The sequence below is a fragment of the Haemorhous mexicanus genome, chromosome 21 (assembly GCF_027477595.1).
Source record: "Haemorhous mexicanus isolate bHaeMex1 chromosome 21, bHaeMex1.pri, whole genome shotgun sequence".
NCBI lineage: Eukaryota > Metazoa > Chordata > Aves > Passeriformes > Fringillidae > Haemorhous > Haemorhous mexicanus.
This window is the reverse complement of record NC_082361.1, coordinates 4,900,278-4,927,762: the sequence shown is the minus strand read 5'-3', so window position 1 is coordinate 4,927,762 and position 27,485 is coordinate 4,900,278. Positions and strand designations below refer to the sequence as shown.

The 27,485-nt window shown below is 56.7% G+C and overlaps 1 protein-coding gene across 3 annotated transcripts; it reads left to right on the top strand.

Moving 5' to 3' along the window:
- The first annotated feature begins 906 nt into the window (after positions 1–906).
- On the top strand, positions 907–26,098 carry ASS1 (argininosuccinate synthase 1). 3 transcript variants are annotated; one of them, XM_059865133.1, is made up of 15 exons: positions 907–1,005; positions 3,359–3,470; positions 3,914–3,982; positions 4,216–4,404; positions 6,300–6,356; positions 6,790–6,864; positions 9,718–9,788; positions 10,179–10,209; positions 13,802–13,892; positions 15,715–15,799; positions 16,441–16,505; positions 20,309–20,440; positions 23,659–23,815; positions 25,225–25,290; positions 25,780–26,098. In XM_059865133.1, the coding sequence occupies exons 2-15, from the start codon at positions 3,363–3,365 to the stop codon at positions 25,832–25,834; spliced, it is 1,251 nt and encodes a 416-aa protein (XP_059721116.1). In that variant the 5' UTR covers positions 907–1,005; positions 3,359–3,362; the 3' UTR covers positions 25,835–26,098. The 3 variants fall into 3 exon arrangements, with proteins under 3 accessions (XP_059721116.1, XP_059721117.1, XP_059721115.1); XM_059865134.1 differs by having other exon boundaries at positions 983–1,001; XM_059865132.1 differs by lacking the exon at positions 907–1,005 and adding an exon at positions 2,941–3,094.
- The last annotated feature ends 1,387 nt before the right edge of the window (positions 26,099–27,485 follow it).

The window sequence follows — 27,485 nt, the reverse complement described above, 5'->3', positions numbered from 1 at the left end:
GCTGTGCCTGAAGAAAGCAGCTTCCTTCAGTGTGTAGAATTCCCAGGGCTTGGACACCTCCCTGCCTGCCCTTGGGCCATAGAAGGGAGGTTGTCTGGATGTAGCAATGCCAGAAGGTCAATGTCCAGCCCCTGAAGGTCCAGTCCTGCCCTGGTGTCAAACCCCTCAAGCAGCAGGAGCAGGACATGGCCTCTCTGCACATGGTGAAGATGGATGCCATTCCCAAAACACTGTTTCAGTCCTAGCTGATGGTGTGGGATGTGGGCTGCTGGCCCCAGGAGACACGAGCCCCCAGCCACCAGGGCTGGGCCATAGAGGCTGATGGTGGCTGTGCATCTGTCATGGTCAGATCCTGTCACTGGAGCTGGCTCTTGCTGCCCCTGTCTGAGATTCCCCTAAAAATCTCTGTCCTTTGGGATGGAGCTTTCCTGTCCTCCAAAGCCAGGCCTGCTGTGGGTCTGGGGTGCTCTGGGGATATGTGAGGGGGGAATGGTGAGTTTGGCCCCATGGACAGCCCTCTGCCCTGTCCCCTCCTGCCCACCCTGGCTTCTGCATTACCTCCTGATGAAGGTTCAAATAAATCCAACCTTCTGCTCCTTGCTGGTCTGGGGAGGAAAGTCAGGTGCTGCAGAGCACCATTTCTCCTCTGCTCCCATTTTCCTCGGGGGCAGGTGGCTCCGTGGAGTCCCCCAGGGGGGATGACACTCGTGGGTGCTCTGTGGAGGTTGCTGAGGAGGTCAGGAGCAGGGGGGCAGCTGTGGCAGCACCCAGAGCAGCCATGCAGGGGCTGGGGCTGGGCAGTGCATCCATCCCGGCCCGGGGGCAGCTTCTCCCCCTGTTCTGCAGGGCAGGAGGAGCTCAGGGCCTCTCCCGGGACGGTGCCCAAGGGGGGGCTGTCCTGCGGCGGCTCCGCCTGCCTGAGCCCGGTACAAAGGAGCAGCAGGAGGGGGAGGATGCTCCAGGCACCGGAGCAGAGCACCGAGGGCAGCTGGACACCGGGAGTGCGTGAGTGTGGGCACGGCACGGGGGAGAGGGAAACGGGGGGCTTTGCCTTGGAGGATGTCCCCTCATCCTCTCTGTCCCATTTCCACCCACCCACGGCTGTCCCCCCACCCCTGGGTGCTGGAGCAGGGCAGGGGGGTGCCAGCCCCTTCCCGGTGCGGTGCAGACTGCAGTCAAGCCCTTCCTAGCTCAGTTTGGGATGGGCAGGGGGTTTCCAAGTGAGTCCCATTTCCCTGAGAGTCCCCTTGGGCACCTCAAGGAGGGGAACTGGGACCTCAGCCGGTACCTCCTCGTGCCCTCTCTGCTCTGGGGATTTTGGGGGGTAGGATGGGACCTCCAGGAGGTGGAGGAGTGATGCTGAAGAAAACCCCAGCGCCAGTAAGCACATGCCTCTGCTGCTGGAAAGGCCGTCACTGTCCCTCCTGTCTGCCTTTGCCCCTGTCCTTGCCCCTCCTGCCTGTCCCAGCCTCTCCTGCCTGCTCCATCCCAGCCCACAGGCAGCAGCCCGGCTGGCAAAGACAGCTCCTCTCTTCACCAAAGTTTCAGCCGTTTTGTTCCCCTCCCTCTTTCTGTTTATTTCTTGGTTTTAAAACTGAAAGCGTGGTGTTCCTTTAGCGTAGGGCAGCCCCAGCCTCTCCAGCAGCAAAATCCCTGCCCCAACTCACACGGAAATTGCTACGGAATAATAATAAGGGCTGAGAAAGTCCCGCCGCGTTCCCCTTCACCGAGCTTTGTTTGCTCTGATTTCTTACCACCGAACGTTCAAACTTCGGGGCTCTCCCTTCCTGGGCAGGCAGATTTGGCACGAACCCTGTTTCCCGAGCTGGCAGCTCTGCTGGTCCCACCCCGTTTCTGGGATGCAGGATGCGTCTCCAGGACAAAGTGCCCCCAGGCCCCTCGGGTATTGCGACATTGGGACGCGTCTGAGCAGGCAAAAGTTGGAGGCATTTCCCGATCGCCCTGCTGGGCCACTGGGAGAGCGAGTGTGGCTGCTCTCGGAGGTGCTTACTCAAGCTGGCAACCACAACAGAGATGCTGGTGGCCACAGCGGGGATGAGTTTGGGACTAAAGGAGGGAAGTTGTCTCTAAAGGAGCCGCAGGAGCAGCGTCAGGGTTGGGCTGGGCCGTTTTGGGAACTGCGCCTGCCTTCCTGTAAATGCCCCGCTGAGGAAGGGACGCCTGGAGCTCGCTGGGCAGGGGCCCAGCTTGGCACAGGGAAATGCTGCTTGCACAAGCCCGGGCACCGGGTGCAGCCTGCGTGCCAGCCCGACGGGCACGGGCAGGCTCGGGGAGCCGCAGGGAAGGGTACGGGGCTGCCAGACCCCTTTGTTCCTCAGCAAGAAGCCGGCGGAAGCGGGGCAGAGCTGCCTGCGGCTGGCTCCGAGCCTTACCCGTGGGATGCTGGCTCTGCAGCACCGGGGCGCTGGGCACACCCCGGCATCACCGCATCCCTGGGGGAGCTGCTGGGTGGGCCAGCCCGGAGCGGCAGGCACGGCCCGGAGCGGCCTGCAGGATCAGGATTGTGCTGACTTGGCAGCAGCAGCAGTGTGAAAGTTGCTCAGGACAGGGCTTGGCCGGCTCCACGTCCCCTCCCCCGGCCAAGGGTCAGCTGGCATCGCCTCCTCGCGGGGCCTTGGGATTCACAGCCTGGCCCGGGGACTGCAGGGACAGTCCAGAGCCCCTTCCTACCCGGGAGCCCCAACCCTGCCCTGAGATCCAGGCTGCTGCATCCTTCACCGTCTCCTGCTGTTGGCTGAAGTCCTCGGTACCCTTGGCTGGAGGGTGAGGGGTGCTGAATCCCCACGTAGGTGTTTGGTGCTGGCAGAAAACACTGCAGCACAATTAGAACAAATGCTCTGTAAGCATTAATTAGCCTTGGGGCTGGGCTGGGCTCTAGGGGATGCTGCCAGGCCCCCCAGCCCTGCAGCCATTGCTGTCCTGATAGGCACAGGGGGCTGAACCTGTGGTAGCTCTGCAGACGGGCAGGACGTGCTGGGCTGTGCCTCTGCCACTGTGCCTGAGCTCCCCAGCATTGCAGGGCACGTGCAGAGTGTGGGGCAGGCTGTGCTGGGGCTGCCAGCATGGAGAAAAGGTAAGAGCAAAACCACCCTCCTGGCTGCCCTTGGCTCCTCTGTTGTCCAGCCACATCAGGGTGCACAGGCTGGTGTCCCCCCTGGCTGAGAGCCACAACCTGGCCTTGTTCACAGTGCTGTGGCTTTTCCTCTTGCCCCCAGCCCTGCCCTGGCTCCCTGCAGCCTGGGAGGGCTCTTGCTTCAGCTGATCCTTCCTGATGCCGTGGCTGATGGCTGCAGTAAGGGCAGGAACTTCATGACCCCCTTTCCCTTTGCTTTGGCAGCACAATGGCTCAGTGCAAGGGCACAGTGGTCCTGGCCTACAGCGGGGGGCTCGACACCTCCTGCATCCTGGTGTGGCTGAAGGAGCAGGGCTACGATGTTATCGCCTACCTGGTGAGCTCTGGGCTGTCCCCGGGGGCTGGGGGTGCAGGGGGTGCTGGGCCATTGGTCTGGGGGGGCTTGGGTGAGCAATGGGGGTCCTGCTGTGTGTGTGTGCTGTGGGTGTGACCCTGCTTGCACTGGTTAACCATGGCCCAGCTCACTGCTGCTCTGCTGAGCTGCCAGCCCTGTGTGGCACAGCTTGTCCCTGCCAGCTAATGACCCTCTGCTAATGAAGGCAGGGAATCAGGGCAGAGCCAAGGGGCCTGGCAGAGGGAGGCATGGCTCTGAGATATCACCTCAGGGGTGGAACTCCCCTCCTGCCCATCCTGGGTGTCCTCAAGCCCAGCCACCATGGACTCTGCCATGCCAGGCATGCCCTGTGACAAACTGGGTTTGCTCTGGGTTTTGTGGTCTTGTTTCACACCGAGTCTTTTTTTCTTTTCACTCCTTTCCAGGCTAACATTGGGCAGAAGGAAGATTTTGAGGCAGCACGAAAGAAAGCACTGGCACTGGGGGCCAAGAAGGTAACAGTGTCCCTGCCCTTGCTCCCCACCATGGGGGTGAGCCTTAGGGTCTCACTACCCCAGAGAGGGGATTGTGCCAATGAGAAATCCCTTCTCGAGAGGGTTTGCCCCAAAGCATTTTAGCAGCGTTTAGGAAAAAAAGAGGCAAAGAGATTTTCTGCACTCTTCCTAAAACTGCAAAGGAGTGGGTTTCCCCTGCAGCAACCTTTCCATCAGGGTCCCTCTGCTGGCAGGTTTACATCGAGGACGTCAGCAGGGAGTTCGTGGAGAGCTTCATCTGGCCGGCAGTGCAGGCCAACGCGCTCTACGAGGATCGGTACCTGCTGGGCACGGCCCTGGCACGGCCCTGCATCGCCCGCGGGCTCGTGGGCATCGCCCAGCAGGAGCGAGCCCCGTACATCGCCCACGGGGCCACGGGCAAGGTGAGCGGGGACACGGGCACCGGGCAGGGATGGCTCGAGGTGCTCGGATGGGGGACCTGGTCAGTGTGCAGGGCAAGCCGGGGGTGCCAGGGGGGGTGCTTTGGGCGGACTGTGCAAAACTCAGCCGTATTTCAACACTTCCTCCTCGCTTCTGGGATTTCTGTGCCCAATTTCGGTTCCGTCTCGCTGTTGGGAAGGCTGGAGTCACAGCTGAACGCTCTGTGTCCGCAAGGATTTCAAAATGCTGAGGCTGCCCGGGCCAGGAGCCGGCTGAGACTGAGCCAGCACAACCCGGCGGGGTTAGGGGCGTCCTGGAATTGCTGTGACTGTCCCAGGCTCTGTCCCTATTCCTGTCCCCAATTCTGGCTCTCCCGGTCCCTGTCCTGGTTCCTGTCCCTATCCCGGCTGTGCCGTCCCTATCCCAGCTGTGCCAGTCCCTGTCCCCATTCCTGTCCCTATCCCGGCTGTGCCGTCCCTATCCCGGTTGTGCCGGTCCCTGTCCCCGTTCCTGTCCCTATCCCGGTTGTTCCTGTCCCAGTCCTCGCTGGCCGCAGGGAGGACATTTTGCCGCTAGAGGCAGCCAGAGACCGTGGAAAAGGGATGCTCGGGGCCAGCCCGGTCCTGGAGAGGGGGAATCCCCCTCGGGGACCGTGGTGGGGACGTGGGACCTGCGAGACATGACCGTGGGTCACCCCCGGCACCTCCAGCCGCTGCCCCGTCCGGGGCTGGGACACCTGGGGCAGGTGAGGGCTCAGCGGGTGAGCCCAGGACCTGCCGGGTGCCTCCTTCTCCTCTTCCCACACCCCCTGCCTTGGGCTAAGAGCAGGTCCTTAGGTTCCCTGGGGATCCCTTAGGGTCCCCGGGGGGATCGCAATGGGTTTGGGGGTCCCCACGGTGGGGACCGTGCTAGAAAGGGGATGTTCAATGCAGCCAGGAGATGGGACAGAGGGGCAGCTGGGGGGACACATGACCAGAATTGCTCGCTCCCCTGCTGCAGTCGGGTCCCTGCACCCCTTTCTGTCCATCCTATCCATCCTCAGCACTCTTTGCTTGAAAGCTCCAGCTCAGAGATGCCCTGGAGTAACACACCCGCAAGGCCACGGTGTCCCCTCTGCCCCCAGGTGCCACCAGCCATCCCTGCTGGCAGGGGCACCCTCGGTGGCTGCACTCCCCAAGCCATTAAGCCGCGGGCACGGGCAGGGACTGACTGACTGCCGGTAACTCGAGCCGGCTGCGGAGCCTTAAATGGGACCATCTGCGGAGAGCCCGCTGCCGAGCAGATGGACGAGCCCCGGGCCAGGGAGGGACATGAGTGCTCTGCTGGATGTGTGTAATAGTCCTCTGGGAATGCCCAGCCCGGTGTAAATGTATCCTCCAGGCCCGCGGCAGGGAAGTGGGGGTCCTTACACCCCTTGGTGACGGTGGAAAATAGGTTTCAGTGAGTGCTATTCCCAAGGAAGTGCCTGTAATTCCCAGCCTCCCTGCTGCTCCTTGCTCCTTCCCAGATACCTGGACTCATTAGTGGGATCTAATCAGCAAGGGACAATTAAGGTAAAGGGAGGTTTGGAGCTATTTAATTATGAGTTTCTGCATCCCTCTGCTCACTATGGTCTTACCCCCACCTTGCCCTCTTCCTTCTTTGTCCTTTGTTGTCTTTGGGGGAAAAAATGCCCAAATCTGGTTTGAACACACATCAGGAGCTAGAGGAAAGGTGGTTTGGGTTCCAAAATTGGGGCAGAGGATCCTTGCCCTCTGTGTCCAAGGTGGTTTCCAACACCACCAGGGGAGCTGTGACTGGAGCCAATCAGCTCCTCAGAGGCTGAGAGTGTGTGTGTTTGTGTGTGGTCACACCCTGGGCTGGGGTAACCCCTCAGCAACTCCCTTCCCTGTTTCAGGGCAATGACCAGGTTCGGTTTGAGCTCAGCTGCTATGCCCTGTGTCCCAAGATCAAGGTAAGGCACCCAAAACCATCCCTGCCTCCCCACTGCCGGGCTCCTGGCCCTCTGCAGCTGCTGGGAATTCTGTTTTAACACCCATGCAAACGGCCCTGCCTCACTTTAACAAGCCACCAGCTGCACTCAGCGACGTTTTGGCATTTCAGGGGGCTGTAATGATCCTTAATTGACCTATTTTTACCCCAAACACCACGAGGCCACAGAGGAGACAGTACCAAGGCAGCTGCTGGATAATCGATGCTGCCTGTTTCCCTTTGCATCCAGTGCCTGGTTAGGGTCGGGGTTTGGTTTACTCCCACCTTGTGCTGGGAGATTAAATTTCAGCTGGGGCAGCAGCACCCTGGGGATCTTGGCTCCCAGGGGCAGAGGGGGCCCAGGGGCTACAAGAGGGCAGGGGGCTTCTCATCTCCTGCTCCTGCCCTCCTGCCAGGTTGTTGCACCGTGGAGGCTGCCTGAGTTTTACCAGCGCTTTCCTGGACGCCGTGAGCTGATGGATTATGCCAAGGTAGGAGCTGGTGTGGAGTAGCCACAAGATGCCCAGGGCAGCAAAAGGTGCTCAGAGTGGCTGTGAAAGCTCAGGGTAGCCATGGGATTCTTGGAGTGACCATGGGATGCTCGGGGTCACCACGGGGTGCTTACCAGACTTGGCAGGTGACAGCAGCACACCCTGCACTACATCCCTGCAGCACCACTCAGGAGCCTCCTGGTCAGAGTTCCCCCCACCCCCCTTTCCTCTATTTCTTTTTCTCCTTCCTTTTTAAAAGCCCCATAATTACCTGGCTATTAATTGTAACCCTCTTTCCAAGGAAACGGGTCCCAGCTCCCTGACTTGTGTAACAGACAAAGCAAATACATTCACCTTTGTTGTCCCTTCCTTTTTGAAATACAAGTTACAATAAAACATATTAGAAGTTTTGCATCAGGTTTTTATGTGCCCACCAGGGTACCTTTCTTTTTTAGCGACTTCATGGAAATGCTTGACAACTCAGCTCAATCAATCAAAAGGGAAAAGTCAGCTCTGTGCATAAACCAGAAAATTGCTTCAGTTTTTAAATAGCTGCCACCGAAGCTGCCTGGATAATCTCAGGGAAGGAAAGGTGTGGAGCTGGAGGGATGTGGCGTGGGGTGAGGAGCCCTCTGAGCCCATTAGGGCTGCCAGGAGAGTGTGGTGTGTTGAGGATTGTGTTTGCCATCTGCTGCTGTATTATGAAGGGGAGAGTTTACGAGAGCTTTCCATATGTTGCCAAACAAATTGTCAAATAGGGGAGTTATTAAGAGCGCCACAGTTTTATTATATGGAAAATGGAACATGTGTTTTGGGCTTGGGGGTTTTGTTTGGTTGTGGGGATTGTTTTGTTTGTTTGGGAAGGCGGGGAAAGGGAAATCAAATGGGTTGGGGCCCCACTCCAAGAGCAAAAGGTTGTGGGGTGAGGGTTTAAGTACTTTTCAGTCTTTGGTTATCTGTTACAAAAAAAAAAAAAAAAAAAAAGGTGGTTTCCCTTCTTTCTCATCCTGAGGAGAGGGAGATGCATGGCCAGGTCCTTTGAGCACAGCTGTGTGCTCACCTTGGTGCTGGGGGAATTGGGTTTCACTGTGGCACAGCTCTTTCCATGGGTTTGCTGCCCAGGGGCTGAAGCCAGCCTTGCTCTGGCAGCAAATCTGTGCCAGTGGCTCCTTCATTCTCACACACCTTAATGAGAACAGCCAAACTCTCCTGGGTGCTGCTCCAGGAATAGCCTGGCCACAGGTGCAGAACAGGTGAAGCTGAGAACAAAATCCCTCTTTGGTCCTGGCACCTTTGGCTCCTGCAAAGGCTGCCTTGGCTCTGTAGATATTTGGTGTGGACTTGGAGGATCCTCTTTGAAATGGGGAGGATGGGTTGGGGAGCACTGGCTTCCCCAGCTGCCAGGAGAGGGCTGGCTGAGGGCACGAGCCAGCTCAAGATCACTGGTCATTCAGGTCTGGAAGATGGATTTGTACACCCCAGGTAAGGTGGGTGTGCCAATGCTGGATCTCCTCTCACAAATACAGAGGAAATGGCCTTAAGTTGTGCCAGAGAAGATCTAGATTGGATAATGGGGGGGTCTCAGCAGGCCCTGTGCTGGAATTATGGTGGGGAACCAGCAAATCAGAGCCCATGAGCCTGAGGCCACGTCCCCCCAGGAGCAGGCCTGAGTCAGTCCCTCTACAGCATTAGAAGAGCTCAGAATCTTGTTTCCACCTCAGGTGATGGTTTGAGGACTGTGATACAACAACCATGAGCATTTCCTTCCACCGTTCCTGGCAAGACAAGAAATGTCCCTTCAGCCCCTGCTCCTCTGTCCCCAGCTGAGCCCTTCACTGAGTCCCTGCTGTGGTGACACTGAAATGCCAGAGCTGCCCAGCAGTGCCCGGGCTGTACAGACACATCAAAGCTTAGTGGGAGCCACTGACCCCATCCCTGTCTTGCCATGGCCACCCCACAGCCAGCACATTGTGACTCAGTGTCCCTGCAGGGTGGGTGACATCCCCTCTGGCTCCAGTTTCAGCCTGCTGCCGTCACCTCTCCCGCTAATTCCCCCACGTATTCACCTCCTTTTCACAGGCAATTTCCCCCATTGAGCTGTCAGTGGATAAATGGCACGCTGGTGACCTTGTTAGGGAGCTGGGCTCGGTGCTGCACGTCCTGCTGGCCAGGCAGCTGCTGTGGGGCCACACGTCCCTGGGCACGGAGTGCTCGAGGTGCCCTGGGCACTGAGCCTGCTTGGGCTGTGTCTGCTTCCCCATGGGTTTGCACGAGGCTGTGAGGATGTGCTGCTGTCCCCTCCTGACAGAGCATTTGTCCTCTGTAGGCTCTAGAGCATCCTGTGGGTTTGGGGACTCAGATCCTGGTGTCACCTCCCCTTGCTGAGAAGCCTGGCTGGGGGAATCACAGAATCATGGAACACCTTGAGTTGCAAGGGACCCACTGGGTCATTGGGTTCAGCTCCTGGCCCTGCAAAGAAGACCCCAACAATCCCACCACACACCTGAGAGCATCATTGCACCATCCTGGCCCTGGAGCTGGGAAAAGCAGACATCATCTGTGCTGGTGTCCCCATCTCTGGGGTTCACTTGGTGTTCTGGGCCCCCTCCTCAGCCTGTGGCAGGGCTGGGATGGCTGTTCTCCCCCCACCCAGCCACACTGTGTCCCTGGTGTCCCTGTTGAGGTGGCCCTTGTGGTGGGAGCTGATGTTGCTCAGGGTCAGGGACATGGGGGTGCACCTTGCTCTGTGCTGCCCTGCTGGTCATGGTTTGTGCCTTTGTGCTTTTGGGGCTGATCCTGCTGGGAGCCAGCATCAATGAGGGCTGGCTTACCCCACTGTCCCTTTCTTGGCAGAAACATGGGATCCCAGTGCCTGTGACACCTCAGACGCCCTGGAGCATGGATGAGAACCTAATGCACATCAGGTAAGGAGCTGGGCAGGTGGGGAGCTTCTATGAGGTAAAGACCTGGGATCTGGAGCCCCAGTCTCCTCCAACCCACATGTCCAGAACAGCCCTTTGCACATCCATTGCCCCAGGCTGCCCCACCACATGCTGACCACGGGTGACACCAAATCCTCCATCCCCCCTTTCTCTCTAGTTGTCCACATTGCACGTGGCAGCATTCCTCTCCTGGACTCTCCCAAGCCCGGCTGTCCTTTCAGGGTTGCTGCTAAAACGCTCTGGAAATCCATGATGTGTACTTATGTCCATCCTCATGGGGTGGGTGGGGGCGGGGGTCTCATCCCAGTGGATTTTGGGGTTGCAAGTTGCAGGTGCTGCAGTGACTCCTCTCTCCTTCCCTGCCTGCTGCAGCTACGAAGCCGGGATCCTGGAGAACCCCAAGGTAATCGATCACGGCAGCCACGGGGCCGGGGACGTCTCGTGTATTTGCAGCCTAATTGGAAATTTCACGGCGGGGCCGCCCGTGTGTGCGGGGAGGCTCCGCCGCCGCCCCCGGCACGTTGATTGCCGCCAGCTTGAATAGGGGAAGGGACCGTCTCAGGGTGACACCGGAGGGGACAGTGTCGCGGGCAGCGTTAAAGGAGCAGTTAGACGCGGTGCTGGTGACAGTCAGAGCTGGTGGCGGGTGGCAGAGGTTCGGGGCGTCCCCTGCAGCTCGCCCGGCCCTCCTCGCTTTGCCAGCCCGCTCCCATGGGGTGCGGTGTAAAACCTCCCGTTGGGTGGGTGGTGGTGTTGGAGACCCTGTGGGCGCCCATGGGGCCACCAGCTCTGGCTACCAGCAGGGACCTGGGGCAGGGCGCCGCCGGTGACAGCGCCACATCTCCGGCCGCTGCGAGCCGTGCCCGCGGTCCTGCCGGCGCTGCCTGCTCCGTTCACGCTCCAGCGGGTCACCGGCCCGGCCGCTATTTAAACTATTTAAACTATCCATCAGGCCTAATTAGACAGCCCGGGGAGAGGAGGGGAAGGCAGGCGCAGAGGGAGCGGAGCCGCTGGAGCTCCGTGCCCGCAGCCGGCTCCCGCAGCGGGGCTGACGCGTGCCTGCGGCGGGGGCGGCAGGAAGAGGAAGGTGAGGGTGGGGAGGGGGTCCCGTTCCTCCTCTGGTGCCCTCCAGAGGGGTGCCTGTGGGTCAGAGCCGGGTTCCCGTGGGGTCTCGCCCCGCGGAGAGTGGTTGGCACAGGGATGGGCCTTCACGGCTTTAGCTGAAGGTGGCACGGGCCTGACCCGCGCCCGTCCCGAGCCAGCCTGCCGCGCCCAGCGCCTCGCCTCTCCCCCGCGCTCCCCAGGCTCTGCCGAGCCCGTTCCCTTCCCAAGCGGGGCTGAGCAATGCCCTGACCCCATCCGGAGCATCCCCTGCTCGGGCACCTCACTCTGTGACAGTGCCGGGGGTGGCTTCCTGGAGCGCGGTGTCGCTGCTGTCACTGTCGCTGCTGTCCCCTGCCCGGCCCGGGAAGGGGTGCTGGGCACAAGGTGGCCCTGGCAAGATCCGGGGTGCCAGGCACGGCGGGCTCCCCTCCCCAAACCCCCGGGACCTGCCAAACGCAGGGATTTGAAAGCAGATGGTTGAGCTATTTTCTGCCTCTGTGAGGCCCGATTGAAGGGCAATGAGGCAGCTAATGTGGAGAAAGATAGAAATTTACTTGCTTTAACTTCATATGGCACTCTGAAAGAGTTCATTCAGTCCCGGGCACAACAATATCAGCCGGATGAATAAACCATTTGCGGCATCGATAGCTCTGCATCATGGTTTACTTCATGGACCATTTGCTTCCAATTTCTTCTCTTCTTGCCCCGTTTTTCTTGCTTCTTTCTTCCCCCCTCCCTCTCTCACTTTCCACACACTCTTCCTTTTTTTTTTCCCCCTTTTTTTCCCCCCCTTTTTTTTCCTCTCTTCCCTTTAAAGATGACATTGCAGGACTAGCCCCCCTGCGGGGAGGGATAAATAGGAGGCATTGATACACTGCAACAAACTATTTGTCATTTGAACTGTGCTTTTAGGAGAGAGAATAAAAAGAGGACAGACTCACACCGTAATGATGGAATGCAAGCCAAATGTCACTTTTATTTCTATTTAGTTATTTTATTTAATAGGGGTTTTCATAGTTGGCTCGGAAAATTGGAAACTACCTGACTTTGACTTCCAATGTTTAGTAAAGAGTTTTTAATACTTTCCGGTCTTTTTTCTCCCACCTCCCTCCACCTTTTCCTTTTGAACTCAAAGTTTTTCATCATCTCTCACAGGTTCATCTAGTTAATAAGTGTGATCAGGGCTAGGAAAGGCCAGATGATGTAAAATTGAAATCCACAGCCCGTGTAATCTGTGCGTGGGGGCACGGGGGAGATGTGCCTGCCTGCCAGTGCCCGTCCCTTAAAACGAGGGAAAGGGACAAAAATGACATTAAATGGGAACTGAGGAGGGGTTTGCTGCAGTGAGTGCTTGGGTAGCTATGTCTGTATTCCCAGGATTGGTGTTGGGATGTGCACCCCGAGGTTTGGGGTGAGGCAAGGGGTCCCCCCCAGTGTGGAGGGTGGGATGGGGTTCCCTCAGGTGCTGGCAGTGGTTCAGCAAATGTAAATACATTTGGACAAAAATAAATAAAAGTTTTCACTAAAATTCTTGTTGCCAGTCTGGAAAAATTTTAGATGAAAACTTCTGCCATAGAGAAATTACTTTTCCGTTTAAAAAGCTTAAATTTTTTTAAAGCAATCACTTTTGGTTGGATTATACGGGGCTTTTTTTTTTTTTTTTTTTTCCTTGCTGGAATGCAAGGGAAGGGAGGAAAAGGGACATTTAAAGGTCCATTCCATCCCAAACTCTTTCATTATTTGATTAAGTGAGCAGAATTGTGCTTAAAAAAGGAAAAGAAGAACAGGGAGAGCGTGGGCCAGGCATTGGGTGCTTGGGTGCAGGCAGGGCCTCCCTGCCCAGAGATACCCAGAGCTCCAGCTCTGTCCAGCTGGGTTTGGTGTGGAAATACCAGTTTGCCACCTTTAAAAGGGTGCTTGGCTCTCCATGGTGCTGCAGTGCCCTGGCTGCTCTGTGCCTGCATTCCCCCTCCACCTCCTGGAGCTGTGGCTGGGTGGGGAGTCCCTCTGGAGGCAGGAGTTTACAAACACAGATCTGAAAGTATTTTGGGGTCATCCTGTGCAGTCGCATCATGGGTGAGTGCTGAGGGGCCATGTGAAATTGCAAAGCATTTGTTCTCCGGGACGGAAAGCTTTTTTATATTACATTTCCCACCCCCCTCCCCCCTCCCTTCTGGCACGCACTTCAATTGCAGCAATTCACCATCGGCACCCGAGCCTCCGCTGGCCTGGCTCTGATGGAGATAAGATGCCTCTTCCCTATAAATCTCAGAGAAAAAAAAAAAATATACATAAAGGTTGATGTGCTCTGAAATGGGTTTTTGCTTTGCTGCTCTATTTTCCCCCGTGTGTATTAACCCCGGGGACACCATGAAAGAGCCGGTGTGCCGGGAGCACCTGCTGGGGTCAGGCTTCCTCATCAGTTTTTTCGGTCAGTGCCGAATGAGCCCGGCCGCGGTGCGGGGACGTGCGGGGCCCGCCCGCTCGCTGCCAGCGTCCTGCTTTTCCCTGCCTGACTTGCTTCTCCTCAGCCATCCCGCCTCCAGCTGTGGGGGCGTTGGAGGAAAAGATGAGATCAAGTTGAGGGGAAAAATTGGCTGATTCTGCCAACCCCTTTGTTCCCGGGGCCCCCGGTAAGCGTCGGTGCCGTGCTGGTCCTGCACTTTGGGATGGGGGATGCACCCCTGGGATGGGGATGTGCTTTGGGATGGGGGATACCCCCCTGGGATGGGGGATACCCCCCTGGGATGGCGCGTGTGCTTTGGGATAGGGGATACCCCCCTGGGATGGGATGAGCTTTGGGATGGGGGATGCACTCCGGGTTGGGGCTGCCAGCAGTGTTGGCCATGGCAATGCCACTGACTGTCCCTCTTCTCTCCTTCTCCCTGCAGAACCAGGCTCCTCCCGGGCTCTACACCAAGACCTGTGATCCAGCCAACTCTCCTGACACCCCAGATGTGCTGGAGATTGAGTTTGAGAGGGGTAAGAGGCTCCTTGCTGCCAGGCCCTTGTCCCTGTGCCCCCAAGCCCCACTTCCCAGCTGGGACTAGGGCTCTCTGGCAGCTGGGAGCACCCCCAGGGTGGGGGCAGATGGGTGGCCCTGACTCTGACACTGGGGCTGAGGATGGTGCCTGCAGCACACCAGGGCCTTTTGAGGTGTGCAGAGGGTCTGCTCGGATCTCAGGGGCTTTCTGGGCCTCCCCCGAGAGTGGAAATGGGTCTGAGCTCCCTCACCTGCCATCAGGGCACAGTGGGCACAGGATCCCCTCTCCTGCAGGTGGCTCTGAGGGCATGCAGGTGATGCTGGCCAGGTAACAGCTGGGGAGCTGCTCAGCAGGATTTGGCTGGTGACACCATCATGAAGGAGACAGGGATGCTCCATTGCATCCCTGGGGACACACGGCAGGCCCAGCCAGCCCTGAGCAGGACACTGGGCAACATCTCCCCCTCTGCCAGCCACGGCCATCCCCGTGCCACCACCCATCCTGGCAGCAGTGGCAAGCCCAGCACAGGCTGGGGGGAGACCCTGCTGGGAGGGGACACCCCCTCCCCACCGCCAGCCTCCCTGCTCCATTATAATGTTCCCCCTGCAAGGAGCAGCTCCCCTCCCTGCAGCCCATTCAGCCCCTAGTTAATTTATTTGAAGTTTTAATCTAATTATTAACTATTTCAAAGGCTAAGCAGCTTTCAGCAACAACAGCCCCGACAACGTCGGCTCTTCGCCGAGCGGACCCCGGCCAATATCCCGGTGGAGGATGAGGAGAGAAAGAGCTGGGGCGAGGGGAGGGCGCGGGGTGGGGGGGCCCACGCCGAGAAGCAGCTTAAGGTTCATTATTGCCGCGAGTTTACATTTAATAGCAATTTACAACTGAGTTTATAAACCCCTGGAAAATAGGGGGTTTAAGGGGGGGGCAGTGGGGGGGAGCTGACAGCCCCCGTCACTAGACAGGGCTCTTGCGGGCGCCTATATAATAAAGACTAGAAAGGGAGGCATTGAGGCTGATTGGCAACTGATAGTGCGTTAAATGGTAATGAGGAGGGCAGATGGAGGGGGGATTAGCCTCCAACTCCGCACCGCTTTTCTTTGTGGGCTCCGCAGCCCCCTTGTCAGCTTCCTAATACATTTATTGCTCATTTCACACCGCTAAAGAAAAATGCCTCTTTCTATTCAGCATCCCCCCCCCACCATCACCACCACCACCACCCCGCTCTGCTTTGCTCCTGCCCGGTGCCCTTAAAAAAAAAAAAAAAAAAAAAAAAAAAATGAAGGAGGGGGGAAAGAAAGAAAAAGTGCAATAATTAATTCATGGCGGGGAGCACCCCGCCGCGGGGTGCGTGTGCGTGCGTGTGCGAGCAGCCGTGCCCCGGGGTGGGGGTCCCCCCCAGACACCCCCCCATGCTGGCGAGGGGAGGAGGGGGGGGCACACATTTGTCACTCTGTCCCCCCTCCCCAGCAAGGGCTGGTGGGACAGAAGGTGCTGCGCCGTAAGACAATTGCGGAGCGTGAAATTCAATTAGTTAAGGGCCTGGTTGCAATTTCACAGGCCCTAAAAAAAAAGAGAGGGAGGAGAGAGAGGAAAAGGGGGGGTGACGTTTTTATGGCCTTTTTTATTTATTTATTTCGCTCCTCTCCCGAGGTGGGTCCCCCTCCCCTCGCCTCCCCCTCGCACCAGCTTGGATATGCCTTTTTAAGAAGTTATTTAGAGTTCATATCTGTCACATCTATTTAACGCCCACGGGATGATGTTCCGGGGGGATCCTGACACTGGCTGATCCTGCCCATCCTCTCTCCCCGCCTCTGCAGGTGTCCCAGTGAAGGTCACCAACACTGGGGACGGAGCCACTCGTTCCTCGGCGCTGGAGCTCTTTGTGTACCTGAACGACATCGCGTGAGTGCCACCCTGTCCGGCCAGCAGAGGGGACAAGGGCAGCGTCCCCAGGGCACCCAGCGCGGGGTGGGAGCAGGAAGCTCACAGCAGACACGTCCTGGTGAGCCCAGGGATGGTGGCCAGCCGTGGTGCCAGCCGTGCCATAAATGCCAGCAAGCAGAGCTGGGCACCAGGGCCAGGAGCACAAGGGTATAAATACCTCGGGGTTTTGCTCACTGGGCGTGAGGAGGGTTACTCCTCCTAAGTGCCACCCAGTCCCTGGCCATCCTCCTCTGTGCCTTTATCCTCCTGGTGGTGAATGGGAATGAACTTCTCCACTTTGTTCACTTTTTAAATGGTTAATAAGTGGTTGTAAAAGTTCTTTGGGAATACAGCTGTGCCATGCCCTGTCTCCTTGCCCAGTTTATTCCCCAGTGGCCAAAGTGCCATGACTGCCTGCAGTATGGTGGTCCCAGTGACAAATGAGAGACTGGTGGAGAGAAAAATCCATTTCCTTGTCACCTGCCTTATCCTTGTCCCTGCTGCTGGTCAGCAGTGCTGCCCAGAGGCTGCCCTGCTGTCATTTGGGGTTTTTCCCCATTGTCCACCCCTCTGACCCACCTGTGGGGCTGGGACTGCTGCAACCTCCCTTCTCCTCACAGGGGCAAACACGGGGTTGGGCGCATCGACATCGTGGAGAACCGCTTCGTCGGGATGAAGTCCAGAGGTGAGAGCACTGCCCTGAAAAGACAGAAAAATGGGAAAGCCATGGTGGGTGCTCAGTAATCCTGGGGAGCTCTTGTTCAGGTCACACCAGCAGCCCTCAGCCTTTCCCTCCCCATCAGCTTTGGCAGAGATTTCCCCGTGACAGGGACTCCTTGTTGCTCTCTAATGACAGCAGCTGCCACTGCTGGCACCAGCCTGGGGGTCCCAGTGCCCCCAGGTGAGACCAGTCCCCACAGCAAACACACCAGGCTCTAGGTTTTGTGGGGATATGCTCATGGAAGGTCCTGGACGGTGCCAGAATCTCCAATACCTGTACAAACCACAGGAAGCTGATGCAAATTACTGCTTTGATTTTTTTTTTTAAAAAAAGCAAATATTTGATTTATCCACATATTTTTGAGTCCATGTCTCCTAATATTGATCTTCCATTGGGATCAATTTCAATGGAAACCTCTGGAGGCAGCAAGCTGCCCTGTGCAAAACTAAGTAAGGAGGTGGTTCAGCATCATTTCCCAACTCCTTGTTCCAACTCTTTTGTTTTAAATCTCATTAATACTTTATTAGATGCTTCCTTTCTTTAAACTTGCCCTCTGTGCAGGACAACAGCAAATATTTTGGGAAGACTGAGCCTGCAGTGTTCCTCCCCACCACAGGGCAAGAAACAAAACCCCAAATCATTTGATCTGAGTTTGAATAATCACATTAAAACCAAAAAAAGCAAGGAAAAAAACCCCAACCCCGACCCGCACTCGCCAGCCTGTGCATTTGCATTCAGGATGCTGAGTAATTTGTCAAAATCTACTTTATTTTTTTTAAGAGCCACTGACACGCTCTAGTGACCCTTCCAGCATTTAATAATTTCTCCAAACCCCATTTAACTGTCACGTCAGTCTCCTGTGTGACACCGCCGAGCGATCGCTGCGCGTTCCTGCGCCGGGGGACCGGGGGGTCTGGGCCAGCCCTGCAGGGAGGAGACCCTGGGGTGGCTCCCCGTGGGGATGAGACCTTGGGGAAGCCTCCCCCTTTGCTTTCAGCAGGATCCTGCCCCTGGTTGGCTTTTTGGGATTGAGAGAAACCTCCCCGAAATGTGCTCTGCAGGAGAGAGGGAGAGTGGGATGGGAGCAGGCCAGAACAGGAGGGGGCTGTTGGCACCTGCTCTCCTCCAGGGTTTTGGAACTCAGGGTGTGACTCCACCACTGCCTGGAGCATTTTGGACCCCAAGTGGATTTAGGATCAATAGTGTAGGAGATGGGAACTGGGCTTGGAGGAGACAATCCTTTAAACCCCAGCAGGGTGAGGTTGCCCCGCAGGTTTGGGGTTCTGCAGGGGAAACTGAGGCAGAGGCAGCAGCATGGCCAGAGCCTTCCCTGTGGTGGAGGTGGTAGCGAAGGTGCCTCCTCTTCCTCACCTCCCAGTCCCAGGAAGTCAGAGAAGAGGAAAAATTCATTTGCATTGATTTTTACTAAGCTCCTAATTGGACTTCGTTAAGGCCTAATGGGCGAGGGGCACACGGAACCTTTCAAGCCCAATTAACTCAGGTTTGCCCTGTTTGTTTTAGTGGCAGGAGGTGGCTAATTACAGGGTGCCAGGGTCGGGGGGCACGGCTGGGCCGGGGGGCACAGCCCTGCCTCTGCCTCCCACTCACATCCTCATTATCAAATTATCTTTTTAACTCTGAAGGGGGGCTAATTAAGCGAAGTAAATGAAATCAGTGGGGAGGAAGAGGGAAGGAGGAGGACGGCTGCTGCCAAAAGCCGAGCGCTGCTGGCGGCTGGGGCTTTTCCTCCCCTTGGCTCCCACCTTTTTCTTCCTCTGGATGTGCTGAGCTGATGGACGAGGAGAGTGGAAAAGCCCTTCCCTGCAATGAGCACATACCAGGCCAAACTCGGCCTGATGGCTCAGCCTCAGCCCCGGAGCAGGGGTGGAAATTTGGGCAGCATTTTCCTGTGGGCACAGCATCATCCTGCCCTTCTCCTCGGGAAGGCAGCACATCCCTTCCTGTCCCAGGGATGACGTCGGGAGTGACAGCCTGCACTCAGCACAGCGGAATTGCTTGGATGGAGGTGAAGTGACAGCCGAGGTTACAAATTAGAAAATTTTAAGTAGAGGCAGCTGTCTCCTTCACTGCCTCCCTCCATGTCCCCCCTGCTCTGGTCCCCCCTTCCTTAGCAGTAATTATGGGGTGATTGAAGCATCGTTGGGCTGCAGTGCTGACACCTCTGTCTTTTTCCTGTAAACATAGGGAGAGGAAAATAGACACTTGGAGATTGTGGAGTGTCACTTTGAAGGTGTCTCTTGTCTCCTCGGCAGAGGCTGGAGAGTGGCTGTCAGCTGCCCTCCCCTCTGCCCCAGCTGACACGCTCTGGTCCTGTCTCCCAGCACCCCCAGGGTGGCAGGAGGTGGGGGTCAAGGCATGTACCCAAACCTTCAACCCAACCTGCCTTTAACAGTCCCTAAGGGGAAGGAGAGGGAATATTAATTGTATTAATTGTAATTGTATTAATTGTGTTAATTGTGTTGTAGTGGGCTCAGCTTCTCAGTCAGGGGCTGGAGGGGACAACAAGCAGCTCCCTGTGCCCCTGTCACTGCTGTGCCCCTGGGGACAGCTGGGGTTTGGTGTTAACTTGGCTGTCTGCTCCCACATCCTGAGGGAATGGATGTTTGGTGAGCACCTGAGCTGCCCCAGAGACTGGGCTGCACCATCCCTGGGGTGGCTGGAGAGAAGGGGTTGGTTCTCCTTTGGGACAGACAGACTGTCATCCTGTAGGATGCTGAAATCATGGGCACTGCTTGGGATGAAGTGTGATGGAAGAGCCCTGGGCTGCTGCCCTTGTGGCTCCTGTTGTGTCTGTGGGACTGTGGCTATACTGGCACGGGATGTGAGCCTGTGCCACTCTCCAGGGCACTGAGAGAGCAGAGCCTGGTGAAGCTCTGAGCCCTGTGGGCTCCCCCTCAGCCTCTCTTGGGGCTGGGGCTGGCTGGGGACACATCCCCTTCAGTGGGAACTTTGTGCCCTTTGCCATTCCCATGACTGCACCACACTGGGAAGGGACCATTGCTGCAGGCAGGCAGGGGACAGGGACATGCTGCTGGAGCAGCCCTGGCTGTGGACAGCTCACAGCCTTTCCCATCACGTACTCACTGCCAGAAGACCAGCTCAGCTCAGCATTTCCCCACAATATTTCCACCTGCATCCCCCACGGATGGGAGAACCGCCTGGCCACGCTCGTATTTAAACACCACGCACAAAACAAGCCTTGAACGGCTAGAACAAAGGAGCAGCACGCCAAAATAATTAAACATCCTCCATCCCCAGGCCTTGTGCAATGAGGGGGCAGCAGGAAGGGACTGGGGGGGCCCTGCCAGCCCCGAAGGAGGTTGCCCTGGCAGCCCCCAGGTAGCCTCGTTGCCTCTCGGCAGCCGCGGGGAGAGGAGGGCACTGCGGGCCCCGCGCTCCCCATGCCTGTGCCCCGCTCGTTCTGCTAATTACAGGTTTTCAGCTGCAGACCGTTGGGCACGGATGGGTGGGGGGATCGGTTCCCAAACCCTGTCATTTAGCCTCGTCAGAGTGCCTCTTCAAAGAGGGGAATCTAGAAATTTTCTCCGCAAGGTGCGGAGTGGACTGTCTCGGCCCCAGCATGAATATAATGACAGATGCATTTTACAGCGAGCTGAGACTGAATGCGCTCGACCACGGCTCCTTCTGTCAGCCAAGTCATTATTTTTTGTCATTTGCTGACAGTTTTGGTCTCATTCGTTTCTCTCTCTTTTTCTGCTTTTCCCCCTGCCTGGAAAAATGGCTAGGTATCTATGAGACCCCAGCAGGAACGATCCTATACCATGCACATTTAGATATCGAGGCCTTCACCATGGACCGGGAAGTGAGGAAAATCAAGCAGGGGCTCTCCTTGAAATTCTCAGAGCTGGTGTACAACGGTAGGTGCAGTCCAGTCCTGCCACAGCAGCACCCTCCCAGCCTTCCTCCTCATCCTCCCTCCTTGCTGCTGGAGCTTGCAGGTCCCATTGGTGGCAAAATTGAGGTGTGGGTTTTGAGGCTGCTCCTGGGGAGAAAGGTGGGTTTGGGCTGAGCAAAACCCCACACTGTGCCTGCTTTCCTGCCCAGGGAGCTCTGTGCCTCTTTGGGAGGCAATGTCATATTCCACGAGGGCTTGCTCATGGGATCTCTGCCAGCCCAGTGCCACCACTTCATCCCAACCAGCACATTTGGATGTAATTCACCATCCTTTTGTCCCCTTTCGTGTCACCTTTCCCCAGCTCTCACCTCCAACCCCTTCTACCTCTGCCCTTGCCTCATGCACACTGGGACGGGGGGGGACCCAAACTTTAAGCTCCAAACCCTGCCATGGCATTTGGAGCTGGAGAGCTGTCCCTGTGCCCTGGCAGTGTGGCACAGGGGACTCTCTCTGGAGGGTTGGAGGGTCCTGGCTGTGCTATGTGGTGCACAGCCCACACAGGGGCACTGCGGGTTGGGGCTCCCGCTCTGGGACAGGACAGCGCTGCCTGGAGAGGGCTGGGAGCCATGAGGAACGAGGGGAGAGTGGCTCACCCGGCAGTGAAGGACAGCAGTGAAGCCCTGTGTCCTCCTTCCTGTGCGGCAGCCGCAGCCCCAGACCGCGGGTTGAGTTTGGGGGGTCACAGCTCAGTTTGAGGGGTCGCAGCTCAGAGCTTCCCCTGTGCCACAGGAGCAGCTCCCTGTCCTGGCACCCTGGGAGGAGAACCAGCCCTGCCCTGGGGGCTGCTCCACCGATCCACCCCGGCCCAGGCTCGGGTGCTAAGCTGAAGGAAGTAGGATTAGCCCAGGATGCCCTAAGCAGGCTCAACACCCACTGCCCACACCTGGGTGCTCGGCTCAGAGCTGTCACCCCTGGAGGCCCCACTCCAGGAGATTCCTGCCCCATGGCCAGACATGTGTCATGCACAGGCCCTGTTTTCTCAGCCTCCCAGCTCCTTCTCCCATCGCTTTTCAGGTCTGGGATGATTCCTGTGGAGTTTTCAATGGGAAGATACTCTGAAATAACCTGATTTTGGGAGCTCAGGCTTTGGGCAGCAGCAGATCAGTAGGACTGGGTCAGGCTTTTCTCCCCTGCACCTTCTGTGCCAGTGCTTGTCATGTTCCCCTCCAAGGACATTCCCTCTTGCATCTTCCTCAGCAACTGGCATTTAATGCCTGAGCCCCTTTGCTGCTTAAATCACATTTTAGGTCCCTGACAGGGGCTGGGGGAGCCTTTGTCACCTTCCTCTTGGATCACAGCCCCTGCCCTCATTCATTCTCCAGTGCCACTTTGCCTCTTTCCATTTTTATTAGACTTTGACCTGGCCTGCCTGTCTTTTGACTTTTAATTTTTTTTTGGTAGTTCAGGCTTAAACCTGTTTGTCTGTTTATTCCTAACCACTGGCTTGTTGTGCAGCCACCAGGTTAAAAAGTCACTCAGGGAATCATGATTTAAATTCTCCCTCCCCGTGTCTGCCAGGCAGAGGCTGCTGTTTCCCTGGCTCCACGTGTTGAATCCCCAGGGATTCCCAGCTTGGTCCTAGACTTCCCTGCCAGCCAATCCTGAATCCAAGGAACAACCCCAGCAGGGTGCAAAAAGCACCCGTGGGTCCCCGTGCCCGAGGCCAGCCTTTCAAGCTCACCTTCCTTTAACACCTCATTATTGCAGCTAGTCCCGTTTTTAGGAGAATTAGTGTTTATCTTCCCCCTGTTCCTATTGATCCCATTGTGGAGGGGCGGCTTTGAAGGCAGTTCCCTCCTTCCCAGGTGCGGAAATGCCATTGTCCCCCTGCCTGCGCCGTGATTAGGGCAGGATGGTGGGAAGGTCATTAAGGGGGATCGCTTCCAGTGTCTGCAGTGGGGGGTCGGGAGGGGGGGGAATGCTTTCTCCCACCTGGAGCTGTCAGAGTCAGGATTTAAGCAGCTGGTTATTATTTTAGTGTGTCTGGGGTTTATTTTTACAGGGATTTTTACACCAAGCCTGCTATTTGAAGAGTTGTACTTGGAGGGTGGGTACCAAAAAAAGGAGTGTATTTGCCTGGAGCTGGGGTTGCTACTGGCGTGGCAGTGCTGATTTTAGGAAAGGGATCCCCAAACCCTCCGGCCGTGCTGGGGTGGGGCAGCTGAGGGGGGTCAGTTCAGGCAGGTGGGTTTGGTGGTGAGGGGCTGCAGGACCACGGTGCTGTGCCTTGGAGCAGGGCCACACAGACCCCGGGGACAAGGCAGCAGGATACAGCCCTGCTCAGGGGCTGGTGAGGCCAAACAACAAAAGAAATTATTTGTTTCTTTAATGGCTTCGGCCCCAGAGCCCAGCTGGGAAGGGAAAGGTGAGAGGGCACCGGTGTGAGATGGGAGAGATAAAACCAGGCCCTGACTGGAGGGCGGTGAATGGGCTCTTTCTTTCTCCACCTCTATCTCCTTCTACATCTCCCAGGCTTTATTCTGGGTCTCCCAGGACTCCCTGGCTAATAACCCTGCTTAGGGACAGGAGGGGTGTGGGGGTGGCAGGCAGGGCTCGGCCCCTCCATGCACCTGCAGTGCCACCAGCCACTCCCCCAGGATGTGTTTTGGGGGCCAGGGTGTGACCGCACCTGTGGGGCTGCAACCCCCTAAGCACAGTCCACAGCCTGGGGTTGGCTCTTTGGCCAGACCCCTACTCTGCCCATCCCAGGGAAGAATGGCCTGTTCCTTTCTTGGAGGGCTGGGAGCTGATCCCCCCCCATTTCTGTCCATCTGTCTGTCTCCACCTGGCCTTCCCAAGATGTTGGTGTTTGAGTGGCAATTTCATACCTACTTAACAAACCTTTTCATTTGCATGATCACCCCTGCCCAGCAGAGCTGGAACAGGGATGGCCCCATGGCCTATTCCTGGTTTGTTCCATCCTCTTCTCCCATCCTGAGGGCCACCAAGGAGAAGGGAAACACCTGAGCTCTCCATCCCTCATGGCTCATCCTGTGTGTCCCAGTATCTCATTTCCTCACCCAGTCCTGCAATCGCATCCCTTCCCCTGGAAATTACCCAGGCTCTGCTTTGTAAGGCTTAACCTGGGGACCACCCTAGGCTGCCCTGGGGTATCACCTGGAATCCCAGGCCCCCCTGGCCTTCCCCAAGCCCCTTGTTGACCCCATCTCGTGTCCTCAGGCTTCTGGCACAGCCCTGAGTGTGAGTTCCTGCGGGAGTGCATCGGGCGCTCGCAGGAGCCCGTGGTGGGCACCGTGCACCTCTCCGTCTTCAAGGGCCACGTCTACATCCTGGGCAGGGAGTCCCCACGGTCCCTCTACAACGAGGAGCTGGTGAGGTGAGTGGGGCAGGGTGGGCAGGAGTGGTGACAGTGGGCACCCCATCCCATCCCATCCCATCCCATCCCATCCCATCCCATCCCCAGTGGCACAGGTGACACCATGGGCCCAGCCCAGCATCCAGCTGAAGTGTGAGCCGTGTTTCAAGTCAATATTGGTTTTTTCCCCTCTGGCTTTTCCCTTTTATTTCGTGTTGTTTTCTCGCTTGCTCGCTCCCCCCTCAGCCCTCCCTCAACTCCTTTCAATCTCTCTAAACACTTTATAAGCCATAAATACACCCGAATGAGTTTAGATCAGTCGGAGTCAAATTATCTTCTCTCTTTCTCTTCTCTGGCTTTTTTTCCCCCCTTCCCTCCCCCTCAAAATCAACAGCTCCTAATAATCCGTCCCAACCCTTCATTATGCTTTGCACTCTCACTTGGAGAGATTAAATGAATAAAGTATTAAAATAAAAAAAAAAAGAAAAAAAAAAGAGGGAAGAAAAAAAAGGAGGATGGAGGGGGGTGGGACGGAGGAAAAAGAGAGAGGGAGAGAAAAGCAGGGGCACTTATTCTCCCTGCGTCTCCAACCATTTTCCTTTTCTTTTTGATTTCTACATCGCTGGTTTGAAAGCCTTTGAGTGACGGCGTCACAGGAACCCGAGAGAAAGCTGTGAGAGGCAGAGCTGTGTGGAAATGCCTCTGCACAGTAGGTAGAAAGTAACGTAATTATAGAGCAGGTCAGAACCACTCGAATGAGCAAAAATAAAAGCACAGAGGTTTTTCTGTAGCCCGTCAGGGGAGGTAAAATCGTTGTAAACTCTTTTTTTTATTTTTTTTCTTCTTTATTTCCCTCCACTTCCTGCTTTAAGGTTTGTGGTTTCTGGGAAATGAGCCGTGTGTTTTGGGGATGTAGGAAACTGTTGGAGCTGGGATTCAGTGGGTGGCTGCTGCCTTGGGAAAGGGGATGTGCTCAGTGTTGCACCGAGGAATCACTGCCAGGTCCATAAACCCCCACACCAGTGTGGGGCTGTCCCTTCCTGCCTGGAGTCCTGTTCATGCCTGGGCCAGTGTCTCCTGCCCAGGATCCCAAACCTGTAGGATTGCTCTGGGACAGGGTGAACATCCCTGGGCAGTGCCAGAGCACGGAGAGGAAGGGTGATGATGGAAGGTGATGATGCACATGAGGGACCAAGGAGGGAATTTTGGGGCTGTGTCCCTGGCAGGGCCCATGCAGCCTGGGCATGGCTGAGCCCTGTGCCCCTTCCCCAGGGACTGGCAGGGACCCTGACCTGAGCCCCCCGCAGCCACCAGTGGATGAGAGGGGAGAGCAGCCAGGTCTGGGGTCCCCCACACCTTCTCCCTTCCCAAAGAGCAGCTCTGGTTCCCCTGGGAGTCCCATGGCAGTGACAGTGCCCTTCTCTCCACAGCATGAACGTGCAAGGGGACTACGAGCCCGCCGACGCCACCGGCTTCATCAACATCAACTCCCTCAGGTCTGCAGGCTCCAGTGGGACCCTCCCCAGCTCCCCGGGGCTCCCCCTGTCCTCACTCAGGCTCTGGGGGTGAACCAAGCCCCCTTTGCAAGCTCCCCCTGAGCAGTGGGGTGCCACCAGCCCCGCCAGTACCAGCCCTGTTTAATTGCAGCCTTCCCCAGCACAGCCAGCATCGTTATTTTACTTATTTCTCAGCCCCCTCCCAACTCCAGGGCTGTAAAACACGCCGCATTTACATAATGGGCTCTTAATTTTTCCTTTGCCTGTTAACTGCTTTGTTCTCCCTGATGCTCCGTGTCCCCCCCGACTCCTCTAAGATTAATTACATTATCTCGTGGGGGGAAAAAAAAATAATTAAACTGTACAGGCCTTAACAAACGCCTGCTCTTCACGCCCCCTCATTCTGCTTAAATTAATTGAAAGGAAATGTGTGTTCTCACTGTTAATTTACAATTAATTTTTTTTTTTTTTTCAAATCCCGGTTTCCAGGCTGAAGGAATATCATCGTCTCCAGAGCAAGGTCACCGTAAAGCAGGATGAATAGCAATCAATCGCACGCGAGCCTCCCGCTCCCCTTTCTAATTTCTCGAAGAAGTAGCACTAATTGTGGTGGCAATTGGTAATTGTAACTCGTCTCCCTGGAGCGGAGCGGCGGCGGAGGTGACGGCTTTGTTACGGGGCTGCAAGTGAAATGCAATCGTGGGGGGGGGTAAAAAAAGAGGTTTGTCCATCGGAGGAGAAGTGGGGAAAGAAATAAACCCCAGCCTCGCGCGGGGTCCGGCATTGAGAGCCGGGCTTTATTGCTTTATTCCTGCCTCGTTTGTTTGCTCCTCCGGGCCAGCGCTTCCCCCAGCCCGGCTTTGTGAATTTGTGATGGATTAAGTGGCTGCGAAGGACGTGGGGGGTTGGTGGTACCTTGTGGGGAAGGTGGGGCGCGGGAAATACCTCTCAGAGAGGTATTCCAGGGACTACAGGGGTGAGCTGGGTGCTTAAGGGTCAACGCGGCTCGATCCTTTCTGCAGCGTTTTGGTGAGTTTTAAAAAGCATATTCGGGAAAGACAGAAATGCAGGAAACATCCTCTGGTGGTGTTGCAGGAGGTGAGGAGGAAAGGAGTGCTGGGTCCAGGCTGGGCTGGGCATCCCTCTCCCGAATGCCTGGAGAGATGCAGGTCCCTGTGTTCCCGATGCTCACACCTGGCTGGGAGGCTCGGCGAGGGAACCTTGGAGCTGTGGTGGAAGCAGAGGGAAAGGAAAGAGAAAAGGACTGGAGCTCAGCACTGCTGAGGCTGGGGAAGGACATGGTTTGGGACATCCCCTCATTGGGGGTCCCTGGGAGAGGAGCAGAGATGCTCCCTGGAGCTGGGCTGCACCAAGCACGGTGCTTGCTGTGGTACCCAGCAGGGAGCAGGGCAGCCCCAGCCCAACAGCAGGAATGTGGGGCTTCCCGGCGTGTTTGGGGAGCAAAAGCAGAGCTGCCACCAAAAAGGGGCACATTTTAGTAGCCCCTATGGGACAGTCAGGCCGAGTGGCCATTTGGGGACGTCCAGGAGTGCCCTGCCCACTCTGCTGCCAAGCCAGCAAGTGTGACAAGCTCTGACATCACAGCTGGGAAAATAACATATTATTTTCCCAGCTTGGATGTGAATTTCCCTGCTATTACTGGCAGCGACCATCTTGGGAGGAGAAAGCAGCAGAGGGCTGTCAGGAGAGGGGAAAGAAATGGTTTTGTGGGCTGGTGGAGCCTGTCCAACCCCTGTGGGCTATGGGGAGGTGGGGATGCTCTGCAGGGCCACCCCATTCCCTTAATCCCACTGCTTTCAGCAGCAAGTCCACGCTGCAAGTGCAGCTGCACACAAGGTCCTGCATGGGCCCCAGTGGGGCTGGTGGCCAGCAGGTTGTGCTGACCAGCCAGCCTGGCTGGGTGCCCAGTGTTGAGCCCTTTTCATCCCACAGCAGCCCATTCTCAGCTGGGGGAAGGTTTGGAACCTCACCTGAGGAATCATCCACAACACCATGGGAACAGAGCTGCTTCCCTTCCACACACCAAGGATGGATGCTGTGCTGGCCCATGGGGCAGTGAGTAGCCCTGGAAGCTGTGAGAGTTCCCTCCCATGCCCATCCTTGGCTATGGTAGAGCACCCCATTGGAAAAGTGGTGTTTGAAACAACTGGGTGCAATGAGGAGCTGATGTCTTT

Coding starts and splice junctions, on each gene's coding strand:
- ASS1 (XM_059865132.1), top strand. Junction 16,506..20,308: donor CGTCGGGATGAAGTCCAGAG/GTGAGAGCACTG, acceptor AAAAATGGCTAG/GTATCTATGAGACCCCAGCA. Junction 20,441..23,658: donor CTCAGAGCTGGTGTACAACG/GTAGGTGCAGTC, acceptor TCGTGTCCTCAG/GCTTCTGGCACAGCCCTGAG.